The sequence below is a fragment of the Aspergillus novofumigatus genome (genome assembly GCF_002847465.1).
Source record: "Aspergillus novofumigatus IBT 16806 chromosome Unknown P174scaffold_16, whole genome shotgun sequence".
NCBI classification, from domain to species: Eukaryota; Fungi; Ascomycota; class Eurotiomycetes; order Eurotiales; family Aspergillaceae; genus Aspergillus; species Aspergillus novofumigatus.
The window spans coordinates 31,487-54,744 of record NW_020194289.1 but is presented as its reverse complement, the minus strand read 5'-3'; the positions used below and the strand labels follow the sequence as shown (position 1 = coordinate 54,744).

Genomic DNA, 23,258 nt, shown 5'->3' with positions numbered 1-23,258 from the left:
TTGACACTAGTCTAGACGACAAAGTCACACGACTCCCCTATTCCGACAGTTAATGCTAAGTGAGCTGGCCCATGAACTCTAAGACTTTGGGTGGTGAGGATGGAGCGTAAACTGGTCTACCCAAAGCATCTACTCAGAGTGCGAGTTTTGAAAATCAAACCTGCGACCCAGGATCCGGTATTGACTGATACCTTTCCCTGTTATTCTGACGGTACTTTTAAGCAGCTGCATTGTTGGCAGCTCCCATGGTGGGTGGCCAAGATCAGCTCCTGCTTCTAGGATTTATTTCATTTCGTGGCTGAGTTGCATTGAAGTACAGGAGATACAGTAGTCCTTAGGTCTATAGGGCTACAATTATTCAATTTCTCATACATAGGCTACTCTCGCCATCCGTACCCGACCTTGAAATTTTAGTCCGACTGCACTCCAACCTTTTATCTGTGGGTACCAAGCTGATTATGATAGTGGGGTATGGAAGAACAGCCCTGCAACAGTGTCACTGACGTCGTTCCATTGCATGCAATCACCACTTACTAGACATGATATAGTAGCCCGGAAAGAGGGCGTTCATACCCTAGATCTGCCTTCTGTCAAGATCGATCATGCAATGCAACTTGGGAACCCAGGGAACTCATTTCCGCGGCCTTGCTCCTTTTGTGACCCAACCAAAATCATCGACGGATGGCAAACATTCAGGGCCCACCATAGCAAGAAACGCCAAGGTTGAACTAAAAACGTACATGAAAACTTCATGGCTAATGAAATACCTATCATTACCCTGCATGCATTTGATCAAACGGAAAATCGACCGTACAAGGATCAGAATACTGGAGGCATACAACCCAACAAGGACAGTCTCCCACATCTAAGAAGTTCTCTGAGACAAGCGGCCCGCCAGTATTGTGACCTCATGTGTGGGATACTTGCGAATGCGGTAATGAAATAGCGCACAGGTGCTTATGAAGAAACTGAAGAAAACTAGCTGGACACAGAGACCTGTAACCGTGATGTGCTCTCCCAGGTTGTAACTGCTGACAGTACCACTCGCCATAATGCCACCACCTGGAGTACAGAGATCTGTAAATACCCTAACATATAATAGACATCAACGCGCCATACGTACCTGCTGCTTGCATGATAAAGGCAGTCACATCCCTAGTGACGAAAATCTCGGTCATCCACCTTACCAGCACAATGCTCAGTTTCTCAGCGCGCAGAAAGGCGACCAACCTTCCCAGCATCATGTAGATTGACGCGGCGTAAAGCGGCGGAGCAAGGAGGATCAGGATAGTCTGCACGCTATATATTGGGACTGAATCTTTGTGGCTATGAGCCAAGACACGACAAACGTAGCCAATGATTTGGACTGGTATGTTGATGAGGTCTATTTTCCGGCCATGAATACTTCTAAACCAGTTTCAAAAAGCTCCACTTACAGATGCTCCAATCACAAACGCGATGAAATACCATGCTCGGGCGCGCTTGAGCTGATAGATATGATATATAGTGGTGAGAAAGAACATAGCGTGCAGCTGCAGTCGTTGATGGAGTGTATCTGTAGAGCTTGAAGTCATTCTTATCATCACCGGCCATGATTGGTTTTTGCAGACTGGGATGCAGTAGGAAAGATCTGGTTCTCTCCCTCCGCAAAATGGCCTTGGAGTAAATGTATATTGAGAATAAACGCAAGGTAGAATAAATCGTTCGTAGCTGTGCTGTAGCGGAATCAGGACGACAGATGTGACTGAAGAGAAAAGAGGAAAATTGTATCCTTCCACCAGGGGTAGTATATGTCGTGAGTAACTCAGCCATTTATCTTACACTGAACAATTACTACTTATGATTATGATTACAACAATGAGACCTAGAGCCCACAGAGACCAAAATAGACCACATGAATGGAGTATGCAAGTGGAATAATAGGCTTATTAGCTCATCAAGAAAACTATCTCCTACTAGAGTCAGTCTTTCCTTCAGTCCTATGATTGACATGTTAACGTAATCGGTAAGCGAGCAGATCACGCAACCGAGCAGATCACCAAACGCGTTTTGACTTCCATTTCAAAAGCTGCAGTATTCAGCCAGCCACCATGCCACCAAAAGCGCGTATAAACTTGAAAAATTCAGTTAAGTAGGAGGGAAGGATCCTACTTGCAGTATCAGCTTTGAAAAAGAAGGAAATCCTTAATATTTGTGAAGCTACGCGTGTCTATAATGTGCCTTATACTACCCTCTAGCAGCGCCTAAAGGGGCATACTTTTCAAGCTGAATTATGCGCAAATAGCCATAAAATAACTCAGAATGAAGAGGAATCACTTATTAGATAGATTCTATCTATGGATTAACATAGAGCAGCTCCCTAACCATCCCATGTATAAGAAATGGCAAATATCCTGCTTACACAGCATGGTTCAACTCCTACCTAGACTATTAGAGAGAAATGGGTATATAACTTCATTAGTCAGCATGATGAGATCAAACCCTATTTCTCTAGGTGCTATAATTACCAGCATGCTAAATATAAAGACCCAAAGATCATCCAGGAATGGTTTAATTATGTCTAGATCACAATAATATAGTATAGGATTGCACCTGAAGATATCTATAACTTTAATGAAACTAGCTTTGTAATGGGCTTAGTAGCTACTACTAAGGTAGTTATAAGAGCTAAGATGCTTAGTTAGCTGTTTCTTATCCAGCTAGGGAACCGCGAATAGGTTACATCTATAGAGTGTATTAACTCTACTAGATGGGTGCTTCTGCCATGCATTATCTTCAAAGGAAAGGTCCATATTGAGGGCTGGTATTAAGATCAAGCCTTACCAGCAGACTGGTGGATTGAGGTTAGTGAGAATAGATAGATAACTAATTAGATTAGATTACAGTAGCTTTAAAAAGTCTTTATTCCTACTACTACTAGTTAAATGGCTGGTAGATATTAACTCTTAATTCTTAATGGCCATGGAAGCCATCTAACACCTTAATTTAATTATATCTGCAGTGAGAATAATATTATTCCACTCTATATGCCTGTACATTCATCACATCTTCTTCAGCCTCTAGATGTTGGCTGTTTCTCTCCTCTAAAGCGCGCGTATGGTTGCTTAATTGAGGAGAAGACGCGAGTTGGTTTCAACTATATTAATAAGCTTGACTTCCTTAAGGCCTATCCGCAGGCCCGTACAGCAATCTTTTCATTAGATAATATCAAAAGCAGCTTCTTAGCAACTGGATTAATACCACTAAATCTAGATTAAGTGCTTAGTCAGCTTAATATCTAGCTTAGAACCCCTACAACACCAGGCAGCCAATCAATAGATTCCGCCCTAAAAACACCTTATAATCTTAAGCAGTTAAAGAAGCAGGAAAGTACGCTTAAGAAGCTACTTAGGGAGTGTACATACAGCCCTCCTACCCCTACTAAGGCTGCGCTAGATCAGCTTATTAAGGGGTGTGAGATGGCAATGAATAATGCCATCCTTCTTATAAAGGAAAATCATGATCTACGTGCTGCACATGAGAAGTAGGTTCAAAATTAGAAGCAATCTAGGAGGCAGATAGAAGCCGCAGAGGGATTCTCTATCTAGGAAGGGCAGGAGTTCATTCAGCGCAGGAATCAGGCTGCTGAAGCTATCCCATCTATTACTTCAGAGCAGGCAGTAGATGCAGAATAACGCCCTCAACGGGCACCCCCACGCTGCAGTGACTGCCATATTCTAGGCTATAAGTGATTGCAATGTCCGCAGCGCAAGAATAACTAGATTTAGTAATATGATCATGTTTTAGGGGTTCAAAATAGCCTCCAATTTCGGCCGCGGCCAAATTCTATGGTTTGGTGATCCGCTTAGTTGCGTGATCCGCTCGCTTACCGATTACGTTAGCTGCTTGAAAGCATGCTGACAAAGCCGTAGGCAGGGCTTTCCTCAGTCAGTTTAATGGTACTCCGTACTCCGTACTACACTTTCCAACAACTCATGTATAGGTAGCGCTAGCCCCATTTAGGTTTAGCCACTAATGACGAAACTTCTCACACTCCGCAATGTTATGAACACATATTGCTTTCAGAGCAATCATAACGGCCAACATAACTTGTAGAATGGAGACACCTGAAGCATCCATATCGAGGAGACGCACGATAACTTCATGCTCCAACTGCTATCGTCGTAAACAGAAGGTAGCTGCTCTGTACACTGCCTGGCAATATGGGTGTGTTTCTAACCTCGCATTATAGTGCAATCGTCGTCAGCCCTGCAATAACTGTACCGTCCGGAAGGTCAGTCATCAGTGCTACTACTATGATTCTTTGCTCCGGTAGGCACCTGATGCTCTCCACCCTCAACTTTCCAAACTAGTGCTAGTATTAATGGCTGAGGTGTACACACATTGATCATTCTAATCAGGTCCTCTTCCGTGGCCAACCCGGAGTCCTCCAACGTAGCCAACAAAACCAAAACCCAATGGAAGATCTCTCATTATGAAAATCCTACGGTTCGCGATCGATTGGGATACTCCTCGATCAAAGAGAGCAATGCCTTCGTGGAGGCTGGAAAGGTACCTTCAGGTAACAATGCGTTTAAATGCCCTGCTAATATGGTTAGATGTTGTCGGCTAGCGACCGCGAGAGTCTCATTCAACCACCAGAATCAGTAGCACCGGTATGGCAAAACTATTGGATGGCCATCTCCGGGCTTCCCGGTGTTGCGGCGGTTGATGAGATTATTGGTATTTACTTTTCCGAGGTCAACTGGTACGTAATTAATGAGGGCCACTGACATTCAAATACATACTAACTGTTCACATAGGCTATATGGTATAGTCGAGCCGTTTTATTTCAGGAGTGCTCTCAAAGAATGGCGGACATTCACTTTGACTGCATCGGGCTCTTCTGACATTGAATCCATTTCTGTTAGCCTGAGATGCTTCCCTGGCTTGCTTTTCCAAGTACTTGCAATCACATTGCTATTTCTCCCATCAGGAACCAGAATCGAGGAGTTACCTGAGGTTGACTATCTTGAGCTTTCTCAAAGATATACCGACATCGGTTTAGATCTCATACATCTGCTGGGGCATCAAGGGACTACAATAGTCACGGTGCAACACGATCTCCTGAGAGCTGCATGGCTCAAAAACCGAGGTCATGGAGGTGAGGCTTGGCACGCCTTAAGCAATTCAATCAGGTTCGAATCAGTCATGTCTTGTAAGAGATTTGATTCTCACCAGGTATCAGGAAAGCCCAAGAACTCAATCTACACCGAGGTGGCACAAACTTTCAGTATTCATCGGGGAGGAATTCTGGTACTGCGAATGGAAAAAAAGATTGTGGATAACGTTATACGTATGGGATAGGTAAGTGACAATTCCGAAGCATTCGTTCCCAATTAACTTCGAAAGTAACATGTCTCTATTGCTTGGCCGACCGAGGCTAGTCAACACGATAGACTGTGACGCCGACCTGCCTATGAATTACGACTTCCCCGATAGTGTTGAGAATTTGCATTTGCCGACTGTACAAGCCTACAACTCTCTGGACAGCAGAATTCCCTCGTCCGTCTGTCTTAATTTGTTCATGTATGAGCTTTCGCGGAAAGTAGATAAAATAAGAGCTCTCAGAGCAGACAAACCCGGCTTGCAAGACTACGCTGTTATCCAGCGATTTCATTCCGAAATATTATCCTTGCTGGAAGAACTCCCGTCGACGATTCGGACGCCAAACCCTGATACTTCATGGGACCTACAGTATCCTATCATACCGCGTCAGAGGGAGAAGATATTCACAGCTGCGTATTTATTACTCATGGCGCTCCACCGGCCGCACGTCGCAAAGCACATGCACAGTCGGGAAACCGTACTGAAAGCCGGTCTCGCCATTCTCGAGTCTCAGCAGCGATTCTTCGAAGCTATCACTCGATCCCACTACGCATACTTCGGCAATGCTTTCTTCACTATCGACGCAGTGATCGTGCTATCAACCGTGGTCTCCGTCTTCCCCACGAAAAACATCGACTTCCTGCGGCAAATAATGCTTGCTACCCAACAAGCAATTGGCCGATTGTGTCTCATCCAGACGGAGAACGAAATGGCTCGCGTGGGCGTCAAGATCGTGCGTTCGTGTCATCACGCAATCAAAGATGCGTATAACAGGAGCAAGCTTCTGAGTCGCGTACCGACGCCAACTTCAATTACGCACGAGTATCAGGGCCTAGATGAAACCTTTCAGCCGAGTGATCAAATTACATTCCCGGAGTTGGACAACAATGTTGACACGGGTTTCTTGATCTACAATAACGCCGTTACGAATGAAGCGGACTTTAATGAGTTAATGATGCCGATGAATCAGACGGGAGCAACTGAGTTTGATACTTCGTACTGGATGGGTTACAGACAGCAGGTCGTCAATGATGCGACAGATATGCTCAATATTAACTTGAAATGAATTCCCGTTTGAGTTGGACTTTTCCTCGCAAGTGGTCTGGAGCAGTATCTAAAAGTTGTAGATTACATACCCAGTAGTCTTTATTTCTGGCCGTAGTTTTATCTTACTATATTCTCTTCCCAGCCACCTGCCTAATCCCCAAGTAATGCAAAAAATAAATGTATCTATTGCCAAAAAGGCACTGAACAATATTATACAAAATCAAACAATTCCCCCAATGCTGGAAACGTCCAAAGGATACCTATGATTCGCAACGGAACGATTCAAAGCTCGCTCCCCACTACGCCATGTGTCAGAACAGAAGACGCAATTACGCTGCAGCCATCTCATGTTTTTGCCCTTCACTGGCTTCCACTCAATCGATAGACTGCCGATTATGGTAGTCGCAGATACAACTTGGCCCAAATGGTGTCCATTGTTCTTTGCGGGCGTTGCAGGTACGCCCGAGCCAATAGAGCCTAGTTTCTCGGCCTCGGTTGGGGCACCATTCTCACACAGGCTGGGAGAAGGGCTACTAAGACCTGCCGTTGGAGAATCGTTGCCTGGCCATTTTCCGTATGTCATCTTGGATAATTCCTTTTGCCGTTGACTTGAGGGCTGACAATGAATCAAGCTGGCTGGTGGCCGTTATTAATATGGCTGCCACAGGATGATGAAATACGGTGGTGCATCGTTGACTCTTCGCACAGGCTGCACTACTCTCCCGCTTTGAATTTGGGTCGTTCTAATGTCGAACAATACTGTCGAGGTCTCGGATTACTCTATTAGAGCGTAGTCTAATGTGCGCCACTGTAAATCGAAATATGTCCTGATCTTTGCTTCAATTTTCCCGGCCGAAACCTAAAATATGCTCAGCCCCGAAAGCCTTCGGCGTAACCCTTCGGTTTCGTCGGGTGAGCCCAATTCCTGTTGACTGGGCCGACAATGAACCCTCCTGGCGCTTAAGTTACACCATCTTAATTTTTTAACCTGCTAGTACTCGCACCTCTCCTGACCTCCTCATTTCTAGCCTTTTAGAAGAAATCAAAAGGCCAATATCCTCTCCTGATTAAGTCGATCAGGAACTCATATCCCTTCTTCATTTCATTCACACAATATCAACCATCACCTAAAATGGCTGTGTGGCTCATCACTGGCTGCTCTTCGGGGTTTGGCAGGGAACTCGCTAAAGCGGCTCTCAAGCATGGCGAGAAGGTTATTGCAACTTCGCGCAATGCCTCCAGGCTGTCGGAATTGAAGAGCCTCGGAGCGGCAACTATCTCCCTAAACGTGAATGGGACGCCAGCTGAGATCGATGCAACTGTTGTCGAAGCAGCAAAAATCCATGGCACCATTGATATCCTGGTTAATAATGCCGCATATGTTCTGGTTGGAGGTATTGAAGAAATAAGACATGATCCAGACGTCTCTCCTCTTCCACTTATTCATCTTACGATTTATAGTGATGCGGAGGCTCGCGCACAATTCAATACGAATGTCTTCGGTCCTCTTTCAGTCATTCGCTCAGTTCTCCCCTTCATGCGTGCCATGAAATCCGGGGTAATTGCCAATATAGGTTCCCTCGGAGGCTATGCCTCAAATGCCGGCTCGGGATACTACTGCGCCACGAAATTCGCACTGGCTGGACTGACCGAAGCCCTTCGAGCAGAGGTGGGCCCTTTAGGTATCCAAGCGACCGTCATTGAGCCTGGGTATTTCCGAACCAATTTCCTGAAAGCAGATGTGGATGGCAAGACCGTCGCAGCGAAAACCATCGACGACTATAAGCCTACAATTGACAATGTCAAAAATATGCTGAATATGTATGATGGGAAGCAGCCTGGTGATCCAGCGAAAGGGGCTCAGGTCATTGTGGAGGCATTGACGGGTACTGGACGTGCGGCAGGGAAGGCTTTGCCAGCGAGGCTCTTGCTTGGGAGTGACGCGGTACCGTTTGTCACAAGCATTCAGGAAAGGCAGAACAAGGAGATGGAGGAATGGAAGGATCTTATTTCTACAACGGATCATGCAAATTGAGGTGGCAGTTGGTAACGCACCTCATACTCGTGCAGTTCCTTGTATTGTACCACAGTACCGGGCCAGTTAGCAAACTTAAAGCTTTCTAGACGTCATGTAGATAAGCCCTCTGATCTGCTTAGTGAGATCTCATCTTAGGTAGGGAACGGGGAGACTTAAGATGCTGTTCTGATCATTAATGATGATGGTATGGGGGTGAAGCTCCGCCTTAGACGATGCAGTAAAGCCTAGCGTTCTTTTGAAGATTAAACAATACAGCAACTACGTATGAGACTCTCCTATACCTACGAGAACCCATAGCTCACGTAAAAGCAACAAGGCGTGCGTTGAACCCGTCCAAAATGGTACAAGGTATTAATGGTTCGCAATACAAGCTGGCAAAAATTCGAGCACCAGTCATGGACGAAAGACGATGTTCATCTCAACGTCACCCCGACTGTTGCATCTGTAGTGACATGCGCAGTCTCCATAAAGGCTCGTATACAGCTGCCTTCCCATGCTGTGCCGGCTACGGAGTCACTGGCACTATCAGGGTGGCAAAAGCCAAGGTGAATTATGTTAAGCCTGGTCGGCGATGTAGTCTGTCACAAACCTCAAAAGCGGCGTTGAGATATATGATTTATGAATATAGGATACAATTCCCAAACCCAAAGCAGACTCTCCGCCGCCAGACAAAATATAAAAAAGGTAAAGAAGACTCCTCATCTTCCTCATATCCCTCAGTTCTGTGGTGCTTAATTGAAAGCCGGTGCTCCCTTGACAAACTCCTTCCAAGTTGTAGGCTTCTCCTCCAGAATTGCTAGACTCTCCGCTAGACTCTCACCCTTGAAATACCCAGGGTTCTCAATGAACAAGTGGCTCTCCAACAACGCCGATGCCAACATCGGTGGCAGGACTGCAGTGTACTCCTCAGCGGTAAGCTGCACGAAGGTTGCGTTCTTGCCCGTGACTTGTGAAAAATCTGCCACTATTCGCTCAGGAGTGTAGTAGTCTGTAGCACCCAGAATATGTTTACCGATCAGCTTCTCGCGGTTCTTGATGATGGCTTTGACGAATTTGCCTGGTCCCAGAGGGTTAACAAAGGATCTCAGAATAAGCGTTCGCAAATCACTCACCAGTATCCGCGGATGCGTCCAGGAGCGGGAATTTTGTATCCCCGCTCACGGGGTAGGCTAGCGTGTAGGACCCGTCCTCATTCTTGTTCAGAAGTTGAGTGTAGTTGGCCATGTAGTATCCAGGGAGGAAGAAAGTGGAGGGGACGCCCGTGCCGCGGATGTACTCCTCAATCTCGGCTTTGCCGTCGAAATGTGCCACGTTCTTGAATTTGCCGTCCGTGGCCTTAGACACGCCGATCAACGAAGAGAAGATGAGGTGAGAGATGCCGGCTGCTTTGGCTGCATCGGCAACGTTCTTGCCTTGAGTGATCTCCACCTCGGGTATCATCGTCTCCCAGAAATTGGTCACGAGGAAGACGATTTGAGAGCCCTTGATTGCCGCAGCAACGGATGATGGCGAGCTTAGGTCGCCCTATGAACAAACGCACGTGTGAGCCTCTAGACGACCTGTGCGATAGGTAGCGTCAATGAGCGATATTTACGAACGTACCTTTACGACCTCGACCCCCAACTTGGCCAACGACTCTGCAGCTGGCTTTGAGACGTCTCGTGTAACCCCACGAATTTTGAACTCCTTTGACAATGACGGGTCAAGAAGGAGACTCTTGATGACGGAACCTCCCTGAGTGCCAGTGGCGCCAAAAACGGTAATGATCTGAGACATGATGGTGATTGTACTCTTTTCTGAACTCCTGAATGACAGTAGAAATCTGAAGGGGCCAGCATTTAAATAGCCTACGGCATTGGCATGCAGGGGAATCTCATGCCACAAGTATAATAGTTATGAAGACGCTCCAAGCATGCTATGGCGCAACAATGAGATAACTTTAGTCGTGGGACTGAATTTACTCTTTCATACAAACTTCCAAATCAAGCATAATCAGCTCAACTCCATTGGACGGAGCAGGCTCGTTTCATGCAGGTAACCAATCACAAAGACTGAAATTTGCTAACCATACCATAGCATGAAATGGCGCACACAGCTTTGACACAGCCTTCACCCTAAAACACGCAGTACGAAGAGACCATGTAACCTTATTTCCCTAGCCCGGATACCAACAGCCGATTTTCTACATCGGCCGACGAAGTTCGGCCGAAATTCTAATGTACGGGAACCCCACCTCAACGACTTGCCTTGCGGAGCATACGGATTTTTGCGTTAATTCCGCCACCACAGTTCCAATTTCGGACCGATGCAACGAGAATACGACGCTACTCAGGTAGACTATTGAAGGAATGAGGAACTGGTTGTGCAGCCGGTGTCAAATCATAGTGGGCCACCCCACACCCCCAGTTAACTCGATAACAGTCCATGGAGTTCCCTCGTTGCTGCTGATAATGATCACCACAGCTGAAAGCGACCAGCTGTAGGTCTATAACGGCTCGAAAGCGCCATATCTACAAGTCCGTTGCTCCCTATGAGCGCTTCTTCCAACTGGATCTAACGTCACCTCCTATGTCCGCCACAGCAGAATCCCGTGAAAAAAATGTCTTCAGTCACTGGCAATGAAGCTGCTTGGATCCCTGCCGAGAAGGCAAAATGTGAAGTCGGGCCAGGACCCTTGCCCAAACCTGCTGAAAACGAGGTCGTTATCGAGGTTGCCTATGCAGCTGTCAATCCAATTGATTACCTGGTAATATTGCCCATTGGACTATCGGGTTTTGTTATTAAAAAGTCGCGCATAGATGCAAGACACTCCCTATGTTTCACTGCCGTACCCTTCCATCTTCGGCTCCGACGTCGCGGGAACAATCGTGCAGCTCGGTTCGTCAGTGACCCGATTCAAGGTTGGCCAGCGTGTCATTGGTGAGTGCGACAACCTTCTTACGCAAAATCCAAGTCACTCTGGGTTCCAACGCTTCGCGACCTGTGCGGAAATTATGGTTGCGGTCATTCCCCATTCCCTGCCTCTGGCCAATGCTGCGGTCCTTCCGCTCTGTTATTCCACAGCTGGATGCGCACTTTTCAAACATCTCAAGCTTCCTCTTCCTTCGCTTGATCCTAAGCCGGTTGAGAAAACCATCTTGTTGTGGGGAGGCAGTTCCTCTGTTGGCTGTTCAGCAATCCAGTACGTTCAATGCAATAGCTCCTACATCACATTTGTGCCACAAACCTTCACCACTGGTTCATTCAGTACTGACCTTGGGTCTAAAGATTAGCGGTGGCTGCTGGTCTGACGGTGGTCACTACTGCTAGAGCGGAAAACCACGATCTGGTCAAGAGGCTGGGCGCTAAACACGTATTTGATTACAAAAGCCTTACTGTCATCGAAGACATTCTCAAGGTCCTCAAGAAGGGCGACCTGGTCATGGATTGTATCTCCGTCCCAACCACCCAGGTAATATGCACGGAGATTGTGCACACACTTGGGGGAGGGAAGCTTCCTGCTTTGCGATGGCCAGAAGCAAGCAAATATGATGATGTTGAAATCATCTTCGGTATATTTCACTCCGTTCAGAAAGTCTATTACCTTCTGCTAATTTAACGCTGTAGTCAATGGCGGAGATCCCGTGCTTGTCGATCTCGATATTGGGGATGCGCTTTGGCGCAGGTATCTCCCGGAGGCTCTCGCGACAGGAAAGTTCGTGCCGAAGCCGGACCCAGAAATTATCGAAGGAGGATTGGGAAAGGTTCAGGAGGGCATCGATATTGTTCGAAAGGGAGTTTCGGCAAAAAAAATTGTCATCGAGGTTTCTAAGAAGGCATGAAATAATCATTGTCCGTCTGGTGTCAAGCTGAAGATTGCGGTGGATTTGATGCGCCTTATGGGCCTTCAATCTTCTCAAATAAAACTAGGAAAGAAATAACATTCTGATTCGGGAGCGTTTCTTTGGGTGGGGACTGCGCAGCGTCCGCGCACGTGTCAACAACACCGTTACTAGTACGTAGTACTAGGATTCCACACCCTAGTAGGTACTAAGTTTAGCATGGATGGTTATGTAGGAATAGGACTATAGAGTGATTAATCAGGCTAGCTAGGTAACCTAGATTATCTAGCGTAAGAAGTAGTATAGCCTAGGAAGGGAGTAGTAAGAGTTGCATTCAGTCTGAGTTTGGCTGAGTTCAAACCTAGTTAGAACCGAGCCGCTGCGATTTCAAGTCCAAATTTTAGAAATCAGAACCAAACCTGATCTGTTCCGATTGGGTTTGACCGTTTGAGTTTAACCGCAAAAACCTGCTACTAGGTCTAGATAGGCATAGCTGGGCAGCTACTAAATACAATTGGATTTGGTTTAGTTTGGTTTTGATGTTTCTAACCTAAATGGATTAATTTCAATAATTTCAAGAATTTAATTTCTCCTATATTAGGCACCTATCAAACATGCTTATATAAAATTATTATTTTTATATAAAATGTATGGTAATTATCATTATACTGATCTAAATCTAAAATATCCATTCAATATCTACAGGGCTGAATAGGTGGTAGTCAAAAAATTATTTTTAAAACATATTGGTTGTCAAGGGTTGGTCGCCTATATATAAACCACTACTACTTTCATACCAACCTATGACAGAAATGCTTGTTCCCTTATATCTCACCAACAACTAGATAATTTCAATCGATATTTCATATTTAGATAGACTAGATAGAATATAATACTATTCTATCTAGCGATTTTATTATTTCTAGAGAAATCCTAGAAATTAGTGATTACTGAGCAAAACAGTGAGGTTTGGTCAATCTAATCCAATAAAACCTCAAAAATCGAAACCTGACAATTTTAACCGAACTCGAATCAGTCCCACCCTATAGAAGCCGAAACCGGTATAATTATCTAGGCTAGGAACTGAACCCTCACTGCTGCGAGTTCGGTGAGGGTCGGATTTGATTTTAGCGGTTCGGACTCTAGGATTAGTACACCTAGTAAACCTGCCAGGTAAGCTACTCCTAATAGGTGCACCCTAATTTCATAGCTATGCTAGTAGATTAGGACTTTGTAACTAACATAGTCTGATTAAGCATGCAGAGATGAGTGGAGTAATACCTTAATTATAGGCATCAGATAGCGGGGATGGATAGGGAGGTGAGATGTAGTGGCTGGGATGGGGTCATGGCACTGATACTGAACATCCTGATGGGGACTGTGAGAGCCGTCTAGTAGTATCCAAGGCGACCAAATCAGCCAGGTTCTCGCTTAGCTCTGTATAAATTTACTTGGGCGTTTGGGAGACATGGTGTGTATTTGAAACCAGTGGGTTACTACAGAGATGAAAACTATGATGGGGTGACCGCGTAGCCAAGATTCACGTTACTTGCCATTACAGGCGTACTTAAAATTCTTTTTCATCCTGCCATCCATCACCTCCACGGTCTGGTTCAACAGCCTGTGCAGCCTGGGAGATATCTTGACCATCTTCAGTCTGCACCTGTCAAGTGGCGCTCCTGTCTACTTACCTGACTACAACCATTTTGCCCAAGCCGTAACCCGATCGTCTGCTTACAAGGCATCCAAGATCGCTTTTCTCTTGAAGGATGCGACTGAAAGCTACGTAAAAGAGATAGTAGCTTATGCTTGCGACATGTATTTCATCACAGCACTAATCTTCTCAGGTCAAACATACCAGCAAGCATAGCATTCCATTCATCATCTGTCAATGGCGGCCAAGCAATCCGCTCACTTTGCAATATCATAATTGGCATCGAGATTTCGCTTAACAGTTGGGTACCATTTCAATCGCAGACATGAGCATTCTCAAAGCATGTCACGGTTTCCCTCTGGAGGGCCCCTCCACCCAGAACGTCTCAACCAATCTTCGAAAGAACTAGCTCGTAGGTGGAGATCCTCCCAGGAAGAGTCTTCGGCTGGGTCAAGAGCCCCGTAGCAAATCTTGTCCTCTGGCGCTATCGAGATCCATTCCATCATTTGGCGAATATCCTCCTTGAATCCATTTCCTACCTCTTTGGACGCCAAATCAGCCCATTCATCCATCGTAATTGGGGAATAAATTGCTGGCTGGCCAGTGACCCGCGTAAAGGTGGATGCAAATTCGCCCATCCGCAATTTCGGACTGCAGACGACGTAATTTTTGTTCTTTGTTTTCGCAACGCCTAAAGCGAATACCTCTAAGAGATACTGTCAGCTTTGTACTTCCCATTGACCATAAGTTACTTCTCTCCAGTATCCCTTTGCAAGGCGTGTGATATCCCGGCAGGTCTCCCTTGGTAGAAGCGACTAAAAGGATTCGATATCACAACTTACCTGCGGCAAAAATACCCATATCATGTACAGGATCAACCCACTCAACTAGTTTTGTGGACGGAATCGGGGGACAAAAACGAACGACCCCATTTGCTGCAATAGTTAGAAATATTTTCCACAGGGAAATCTGTGTCAGGACTGACCTTCTCTTCGACAGTACTGCGGACGATCCAGGTTGGTGAAGAAGAGACCTTCGAGAATGGTTGGTTGCAAATCCACACGAACGCTTGGGGTCAGCAGGGAGACTAACCAGGAAGAAGGCAAGTGACCGCAGACAGGTTTTGCTTTGCCCACTGCCCAATGACAAACTTATGATCCATGTGGAAAAGTTTGTCAAAGCGACCAGAAGTCACTCGTCTCATGTCCGGCAAGCTACTGAGAACAAAGTGCTGAATGCGGCAAATCCTCGCGGCAGAAATAATGTTCTTCCCACTTTCGAGCTCCAGCTTCAGGTCATCCTCGTTTTCGATCATTCCTGAATTAGTCTCGCTCGTCACCGCAAACACACCATAAGCCCCCGAGAAAGCGTTTTGAAGACTTTCTATATCGAAAACATCTGCGGAAGTAAGGCTGAGACGGTGGTCGGAGGTTTGAAAATCATTCAAAAGACGTTGAGCTGAGACGGAATTGACATCCCTGGTGACTGCGCGGACATTCCACAATTCCCGCGAATTGTCACTTAATAGCGAACTCACTACGCCTTTGCCTTGGTCTCCTGTAGACCCAAGCACAACAATAATGCGGTTCTGCGTGTTGGGTATCATTTCAATAGGAAAGTAAGCAACCTTGCGTGGCCGGGACGGGAGAGAAGGGTGAAGGGAGGATTAATTTTGTACAAAGACAAATCAATGAGGTGAAATGGCTGCTCCAGGAAAACTAATATAGTTTTTTCCTTTCGCAGTTTCACTCCTCTCGGCCACTAGGACTGAACGAATACATTACAAATTCAGGGCTGATAAAGGTGGCTGACGTCGTGAGCGGATGAACCATCTCTCCATATCGGAGACTTATGATATAATGTCAAATGGAGGGTATTGCAAAATGTTGTATGTTTGACGCCTGAGACAGCAATGAAACAATTGAAATCTGTAAGTCTGTAATATCATCATCATTGATGTCATTGATGTCATTGATATGAACTGATCTACTGTTGACTCTGGTGGTTTTGTTAGTACGGTGGGCCTTGCAGGGATTTGAATCCTTCTAGTACCCATTACCGCCTTCCATTAGTATTATATGAAGCTAATAAGGCCTCCTAACTTAGTGGACCTAGTGAGCAATCAACACCATAAGACTACAACCTCTGGTCTTTCTTCTCTGATAAACATCAATCCAACAGCTTATGCACCGATGATACGATCTAGAATAGTTGGCAATTGATTTACCTGCCCTAGAATGTTAGTATCTGCCTGTGTGTGAATGATAGGTATGGGGTGACTCACCTTTGGTTCACGCATCATTGTGAAATGATTGCCCTCTATGAAATCCACGCTGATGTTTTCTGAGCCAATCAACTTCTCCCATCCGTAGGTTCCGAGGCTCTGTCTACCATCAAGTAAGAACTTGACACTCTTCGCCTCGGCATCAGATCTCGGAAACTGCTTCTCATCTGACTCCGAGACGAGTCCGTCGCGAGACCAGATGATATGTGTTCTTGGTGCTTCTTCCGGATCCATGGGATATGGTATGAAATCGGTAAGGTTCTTGATTGATGCCTCGAAATGGGGGATCAACCAGTTAGGTGCCGATCCTTGAGCACCCAGCAATCCCAGTGAGTCGACAAAATGTAGCAGCTCCGATGGTAGTGGCTGCAGATTGATTGGACATGGCGAGTCGATCAAGAAGAGAGCCTCAATCTCTTCTTCCATTTCGATCAGTTGGCATGCCACCGCATACGCCAAAATACCGCCAGCAGACCATCCTCCGAGAACATATGGACCTTCGGGTTGTCTTCGCCTGATTTCAGAAAGGTACAGTGAGGCAACACCATCGACTCCGGTCGTATACTCGGAAGGAGTTTTCATGAAAGGGCAATTGAGACCGACGACACATAGGTCTGGTGAAATTCTGGGAAGAGCAGCATATGAGGTTGCCGAACCTGATCCGTCAGGTAGAAGGAATAGAGTCTTTGCAGCAGTCTTAAGACTGCCCTGCAGTACGATTGAGGTTGCAGGTCGAGTTGACTGACCGATGTCTTGCACTTCAAAGTCGTAGTCAGGCTTAGCGATGCTGTCGAGCACCGAGCTTCCAGTCAAAGAGCTCGTTGATGACTTCGCATCGTCGCTGACGCTGTATGGTGTAGTGGCTCTGGTCTGATCGCCGCTACCCATGAGAGATGCAATGGCCAACCTTGCCTGGTCGACAGTAGGATGGTCCACGAAGAACGAGGACGGAATGTCCATGTCCAAATCCTCCCGAGCTCTCCCGGTGATGGTAAGTGACATCAAAGAGTCAACACCAGCTTCAGCAAAGTGCTGCACCTTAAGCAGCTCCACCAGGTCTACACCTACTTCTTCACAGACGATTGCTAACAACCCATGCATAGCTTCGCTGAAAGATGGATTCGCGGGTAAGGATTCAAGAGGAATCTCTTTGATCATCTCAGTGTTATCTGCATCTGCCGTAGCCGGGTCTTCTTCTTCTGTGGCAGCTGTTGAAGTTTCATCGGAAGAAGTGTTCGCAAGCTTCGTGATCACTGCTTTCACCGGGCCGATTGTAGGGAAGTCCGTGAACAACGAAGACGGGATAGCTTCCAAGTCAAGTTCCTCGCGAATACGTCCTGTGATTGAGAGCGACATGAGTGAGTCCAGGCCAATATCAGCAAAAGCGGTGTCATCTTGAAGTTCCGACGGCTCCACACCCAACTCCTCGCATATTAAAGCCAGGAAAGCATCGATGATTGCTTTATTCTGCTTTTGAGGCACAACAACTGGAGCCTGTGGCTTTTGACTGGATTTAGTCACAGTCGCCTTTGGGTTCTGTTGAGGCACAGGCTTTTCGAGGGGGTTCGAGTCCTTCACAGGCTTGTATTTGATGGCAGCCATTCGAGAAGAGGTAGATGCAACTCCCTTGAGAGGAGGTAAGAGTTGATTGATGACAGCTCGGGGGATCGCCTTGAACTTCACACCTCCTACGAGCGCAACCATCTCTTCTCCGTCAAAAATATAGACATCGCCCGACATGGTCGCTTTCTCGACCTCGTGCATCTTGACATAATTGCTGTATGACTTGCTGCTTGATAGAGGTTCAGCAATTTGTAGATGATCCCATCCGTGAGATACGTAAACTTGCTTCTTGGTGTCTGTGGCGCCGGATCCGTTCAGAATAAATCCTGAAAGATGGGAGATATTGTCGATGAACCGAGGGTCTATCTCAAATTCACCATAGTCATTGGACGGCTGGAATTCCAATTTTGAGGTCGCTTCGAGGTTCTTCTGATCCATGACTACCTCCTTCATCCCATGGTATTGTTTGTCGTACTCAACGAAGCCCGAGAAACCTTCGTAAGCTTCCTTGCGATCGAGTTTCTGATATTGGCGACCTTTGACACCATCATTCATAACCTTGATCCGCGATCGGACCAGATATGCCAGTCTCGACCATTCTGCATGCCAGATTTTGGTGTCTCCGTACTCAACATCACAGGTAGCATGCAACACTCCCAAGCTGCCGTCAGCAGACACGCTGTTAAAACTGATCTTCACCAGTTTCAGTGGTTGGTCAGCCGTGGCAGTTATTCTGAAGACTTGCTTCTCCTTTTGATCACGACCTTTGGCGATCAAGGGTTTCAAGATTTCCAGAGCACGCACATCCATGCCGATGTTTTCTGTCTTGTTGATCTTATGGTAAATGTAGCCCGCCAAAGTCAACGCCGACTCAGCGTAAACACCTGCTGGGCAAAGAGGTGATCCATTCACCAAATGACCGGTCACTGCGTGGTTTAGATCAGGATCAGACAGGTCTGATTCGGCAACAACAGTAATCTTTGTTTGTCCGAAGTCTTCCTTGGTTACCTTTTGTACAGATGGTGTTGACAAATGGCGCCCCCGACGCTTTGGAGCGGCTGACTCGACAACTTTTTGGCCTTTCGTCAGGCACCAATTGTTGTTGTAGTCGAGCCAATAGTTTTTCTCCTCAAAGCAGTAGCTCGGAAGAGCTAGCACGGTGTGAGAGGCTTCATACTCACGATGGACTTCTTCCCATTCGATTGTAAGTCCCTTGGAGTAAAGGTTGCTAAGTGTGCCGGACAATGTCTTCCATGCATCTTCTTGCTGGCGGAGCGACGGCAAAGTCAATGCCTTGCTTCCAAGAGATGATTTGATGAAAGTAGAGCAGACAGGTGCGGGACCGATTTCAAGCCAGACTACATTGTCATCAACAACTCCTTTTGACTCGGCAGCTTTGAGGGCACCCATGAAGTTCACAGCTTCTCGAGCTTGGCGGCACAGATAATCCGGTCCAAAGACATTGCCGTCAGTTACAACGTCCCCCAGTAGAGGAGAGATAACGGGGACATTTGGAGTTCCGAAATTGACTGAGCTTGCCGCTTTTCCATATTGCTCAACGATGACTTGAATCTGTGCTGAATGGAAGGCATAAGCTGTCGACAGCAAGGAGCACTTGATGTTGATGGCCTTGAGAGCTTTCGAGTAAGTCTCCATTTGCTCTGCTGAACCGCTGATGACAATCTCATTGGGGCCATTGATGCAAGCGACTTCAATGTCCTTATCACCGAGAATCTCTTTAACAGAGCTCACAGATGCCGCAATGGCTAACATCTTATGACTGCCCGGGGTGCAGAGCTCTTCGAGAAGTTGAGCTCTTCGTCCAACGAGGTAAATGGTGTCACTGGCGGATAAGACACCAGCTACATTCAGTGCAGCATACTCTCCGAGGCTGTGACCGAGAACGCTGTTTGGAGTGATGCCCCAAGACTGCCAGAGCCGCGCAAGTGCGATCTGAACGCATGATTGTCCAAGTTGGAGTGCAACTGGCGAGAGTGTTCCGACTTCCTCGGAGCCGTCTATGAGAGGTAGGAAAGTCGGGAAGCCCTGCTTCTGACCAATTCTGTCGAATTCCATCACATCATTTCGGAAGGTTTGTGAGTCCTCAAAAAGTTGTTTTCCGAGAGCTGTGTAATGCGAGCCTTGCCCCGTGAATACAAAAGCGATCTTACCAGAGCTTATCGGTTCAGATTTGATCGCCTTAGACTGGGTTGATCTCAACGACTTTAATGTTTCCGAGATGCTTCTCACTGCGTAAGAGACACGGTGTGGATAGTGAATTCGTCTGGCAGTGGTTGTATATGACAGCGCTGGCAAAGATGTGTCCGGGTTTGTTTCAAGATAAGTTGCGAGTCGGTTGATATTCTGGTCCAGAGAATATGTCGATTTGGCACTTAGCGAAACCACAAAACTTGTTCTGGGATCTCTGCCCCCTGTTGGAACGAGAGCTGGACGATCCTCCAGGAGGAGACCAGTATTCCCACCTGAAGCGCCGAAGTTGTTCAAGTAGGCACGCCTTTTTCCTCCATCAGGACGAACCCAGGGGTCTCTTTGAAAGCAATTCGAACACCTCGTTCGTTCAGGTCATGAGGGAACGTCCTGTTCATGATGGTCTTGATGCCGACATGGGGAGGGATAGCGTTCTTTTGCATCATAATGACAGTTTTGATCAGAGATGCCACGCCGGCAGAAGCTTCACCATGACCAATGTTTGACTTGAGTGCACCAAGATGGATCAGTTGATCTGGTTGGCGGCGACCTCGGTCTCGTGGAGCAAAAATATTTGTGATAGACTTCATTTCAGTTCCATCACCGGCCTGCGTTCCTGTGCCGTGCATCTCCACGTAACTAACATCAACAGGGTCCACACCCGCATGCTTCAGAATCTTTCTGTAGAGAGATTCCTGGGCTGGTCCATGAGGTCGGGTGATTGAGACTGCCTCAGAGGAATGATTTGTTGCTGTGCCTAGAACAACTGCCAAAATTGGATCGTTATCAGCCTCGGCATCTTCTAGCCTCTTTAATACAACTGTACCAACTCCGTCGCCACGACAGAAACCATCAGCACCATCATCAAAAGTTTTGCAAGATCCGGTTTTGGACAAAAAGTGCGCGCGACTCAAACCTGCGAAGAGATCTGGCGATGTCATGACATTGAGTCCTCCGGCCAGAGCAGTATCGCATTCCTTTGCCAATAATGACGTACAAGCCAATTGAATTGCAGCAAAGCTGGACGAACAGGCTGTGTCAACGTTGTAACTTGGTCCTGTGAATTTGAAATGATAGTTGATTCGACCGGTGGCAAAAGCTCGAATCGTTCCTGGGATATAGTACATGTCAATCTTCTCTGCAGCGTTGAGTGTCCGCCAATCGTCACTTGTTTGTCCATAAAAGGTCCCAATGCGATCCAACATGGAGGATGGTGTTCTGTTAGGTACAAAACCTGACATCTCGAGAGCTTCATATGCTGTCACTAGTGCAAGTCTTCCCATAGGATCTGTTTGATAGGCTTCCCGTTGGGACATATTGAAGAAACGTGGGTCGAATAGACCTGGCTTCTCGATAAAGCATCCATACGGAGTATGAGTAGAATTGAGTTTTTTCCCAGTGGGATCGTAGTGTGCATCGATGTCGAAACGGTCCGGAGGAACCCGTCGATGTAGGTCCAATCCTTGCTGTAATGTACTCCAGAAGCTTTCGAGATCGTCAGAGTTGGGGAAGCGACCTGCCATTCCAACAATCGCAATCTTCTGAGCTCCGTTCAAAGGCTCATAGTCGGGGTTTTCCGTGTGAAGCTGTCCTTTTATTGTCACTTTTAAAGAGGCATCTGCTCTCAGAGTTGATGCAAGACTCTTGATCGCCTGAGACGGCCCAACGGAGAAGATTTGGCAATCCTTTCGTGGCGATGCTGTCGTCGTTTCTGTGACTGTGTTCATAACATTCTCAAATAAGAGCGGGCGGATCAATATGTCTCTCACGGCATCTACCATAAGAGTATCAACATCCAAATCTGGAGAGTATCGAGTACCGGCGCCTGAGATGACGGGGATGAACAACTTCTTCTTCGCGTCCTTGTCAGAGAATGGTCGCAACACTTCCGCAACATCGTCATCACTGTATAAGTGTGGTGCATGGAAAGGTGCAAATATGTCAAGCGAGACTGTCTTGAACTTCTGAAGGTATTCTGATTGCTGAAGTAGAGAGGCGACAGTTTCCGGGGGCCCACTGATCGAAACCACATCTTTACTCATCGCACTTATGTAGGCTTGATTAGCCTTTGGAATACCCTTCGACTCGTTGAATTGTGCCAGCTCCGCTATCGAGGCCTCTTTCTGAGCCCCTATTATGAGTGTCGTCCAGCTCCGGGCGGCAGCAGCATCGCCATGCTTCGACAATCGTTGAGCAGCTCCATTGACCTTGACGCCAATCCGGAAAGCTACTCTGACGGTTGTCAAAGCATTAGAGATCAACTGTAATGTGTCTTGACTGGTAGCGACTGACGAGGCTGACAACAACCCAGTACAGAATCCAGCGAAGACACTGTCGGAGGGGGCAAAGTATTGAGATGTTTCATTGCCGAAAAAGCTAAATACTCAGTTAGTTATCACGGTAGATACTTTATCAATGCAAATACCTGATGACAGTTGCCAGTTGGCACACGCAAGTCAGAGTAGTCTCGAGGATTTGATTGCGGGATCCTGAGTAACGGTAACGTCTGACAAGATCCAGCACATCTGTGAATTCTGGAATCTGCACGCGCACGTCACGAGGCTGTCGGCGTATCTCATCTCTCAGAACCTTGTTGAGCTCTTCTAGGAAATGCAGGAAGAGAACTTCCTTCCTTCGCTCACACAGCCTTTGTAGTGGCTCTGCGAAGTCCCCGGCCTCATCCCCAAATACATAAAGCTTCAATGGTCCAGCCATAATGTTGTGATGGGAAGTTTACTAGGTGATCAAGAAAAATATCGGATCGATGTTAATTGTCTGGATCTCTTTTGAAGGGAAACTTGACAGTCCAGAATTGAAGCTCTGATGCATCAATCCGATATAAATACGTATCAATGTAGTTCACAGTTCGCATGTCCTTGCTGCTATTGACCATAAGGGTCTACCACGTGTGCCTCTCACATCCTGCACACTGAAACGAAACGCCCTCTAGGTAGTTCTTCGGATCGTAGATATCTCGCATTGTAGTGGATCCCATATGGAGCCGATCAGACGGTGAGCATAGCATAGCAGCTCTCAGAAGAGGCCCGGAAATAATCCTTAGCCACATGTCGCTCGGAATTTATGGGACGCTAAACCCCTTGAGGTTGTGCTCAGGTAGATGCAGACTCAACCCTCTGTGACATTAATACGTAGAGAACCCCTGTAGGTCAACCTGGTACTGGTATCAGACCTGCTGTCCACGTTGATATGAGCCTAGAAAACCCGATAGCCGGTAAATGTAATGTGTAACATTCTGGAGTAGGGATTACGGCGGAT

At 46.7% G+C, this 23,258-nt stretch overlaps 7 protein-coding genes across 7 annotated transcripts; 3 read left to right on the top strand and 4 right to left on the bottom strand.

The window, feature by feature from the left end:
- Nucleotides 1-600: 600 nt before the first annotated feature.
- On the bottom strand, nucleotides 601-1,593 carry P174DRAFT_465210 (RTA1 domain-containing protein; the record flags this gene model as incomplete). The annotated part of the gene is made up of 6 exons (XM_024830515.1): nucleotides 601-651; nucleotides 704-865; nucleotides 908-1,062; nucleotides 1,124-1,366; nucleotides 1,433-1,487; nucleotides 1,522-1,593. The coding sequence occupies 6 exons, from the start codon at nucleotides 1,591-1,593 to the stop codon at nucleotides 601-603; spliced, it is 738 nt and encodes a 245-aa protein (XP_024676968.1).
- A 3,080-nt stretch (nucleotides 1,594-4,673) lies between these two features.
- On the top strand, nucleotides 4,674-6,433 carry P174DRAFT_380571 (fungal specific transcription factor domain-containing protein; the record flags this gene model as incomplete). The annotated part of the gene is made up of 4 exons (XM_024822988.1): nucleotides 4,674-4,747; nucleotides 4,803-5,256; nucleotides 5,288-5,346; nucleotides 5,392-6,433. 4 exons carry the CDS (start codon nucleotides 4,674-4,676, stop codon nucleotides 6,431-6,433), a joined length of 1,629 nt encoding a protein of 542 aa, XP_024676967.1.
- A 934-nt stretch (nucleotides 6,434-7,367) lies between these two features.
- P174DRAFT_398096 (NAD(P)-binding protein) lies at nucleotides 7,368-8,721 on the top strand. The gene has a single exon (XM_024823829.1). It carries the CDS (start codon nucleotides 7,547-7,549, stop codon nucleotides 8,447-8,449), a length of 903 nt encoding a protein of 300 aa, XP_024676966.1. The 5' UTR covers nucleotides 7,368-7,546; the 3' UTR covers nucleotides 8,450-8,721.
- A 311-nt stretch (nucleotides 8,722-9,032) lies between these two features.
- On the bottom strand, nucleotides 9,033-10,566 carry P174DRAFT_508215 (NmrA/HSCARG family protein). Its single transcript, XM_024831435.1, has 3 exons — nucleotides 10,055-10,566; nucleotides 9,565-9,976; nucleotides 9,033-9,509 (listed from the first exon to the last, which is right to left on the bottom strand). The coding sequence occupies exons 1-3, from the start codon at nucleotides 10,226-10,228 to the stop codon at nucleotides 9,184-9,186; spliced, it is 912 nt and encodes a 303-aa protein (XP_024676965.1). The 5' UTR covers nucleotides 10,229-10,566; the 3' UTR covers nucleotides 9,033-9,183.
- Nucleotides 10,567-11,051: 485 nt separating this feature from the next.
- On the top strand, nucleotides 11,052-12,273 carry P174DRAFT_465206 (zinc-binding alcohol dehydrogenase family protein; the record flags this gene model as incomplete). The annotated part of the gene is made up of 4 exons (XM_024830514.1): nucleotides 11,052-11,198; nucleotides 11,251-11,633; nucleotides 11,720-12,003; nucleotides 12,059-12,273. The coding sequence occupies 4 exons, from the start codon at nucleotides 11,052-11,054 to the stop codon at nucleotides 12,271-12,273; spliced, it is 1,029 nt and encodes a 342-aa protein (XP_024676964.1).
- A 1,989-nt stretch (nucleotides 12,274-14,262) lies between these two features.
- Nucleotides 14,263-15,533, bottom strand: P174DRAFT_465205 (putative cinnamoyl-CoA reductase; the record flags this gene model as incomplete). The annotated part of the gene is made up of 3 exons (XM_024830513.1): nucleotides 14,263-14,633; nucleotides 14,770-14,862; nucleotides 15,020-15,533. The coding sequence occupies 3 exons, from the start codon at nucleotides 15,531-15,533 to the stop codon at nucleotides 14,263-14,265; spliced, it is 978 nt and encodes a 325-aa protein (XP_024676963.1).
- A 576-nt stretch (nucleotides 15,534-16,109) lies between these two features.
- P174DRAFT_426064 (type I polyketide synthase) lies at nucleotides 16,110-22,697 on the bottom strand (the record flags this gene model as incomplete). Its single annotated transcript, XM_024825347.1, has 4 exons — nucleotides 16,110-16,154; nucleotides 16,212-20,289; nucleotides 20,313-22,358; nucleotides 22,408-22,697. The coding sequence occupies 4 exons, from the start codon at nucleotides 22,695-22,697 to the stop codon at nucleotides 16,110-16,112; spliced, it is 6,459 nt and encodes a 2,152-aa protein (XP_024676962.1).
- Nucleotides 22,698-23,258: the final 561 nt, after the last annotated feature.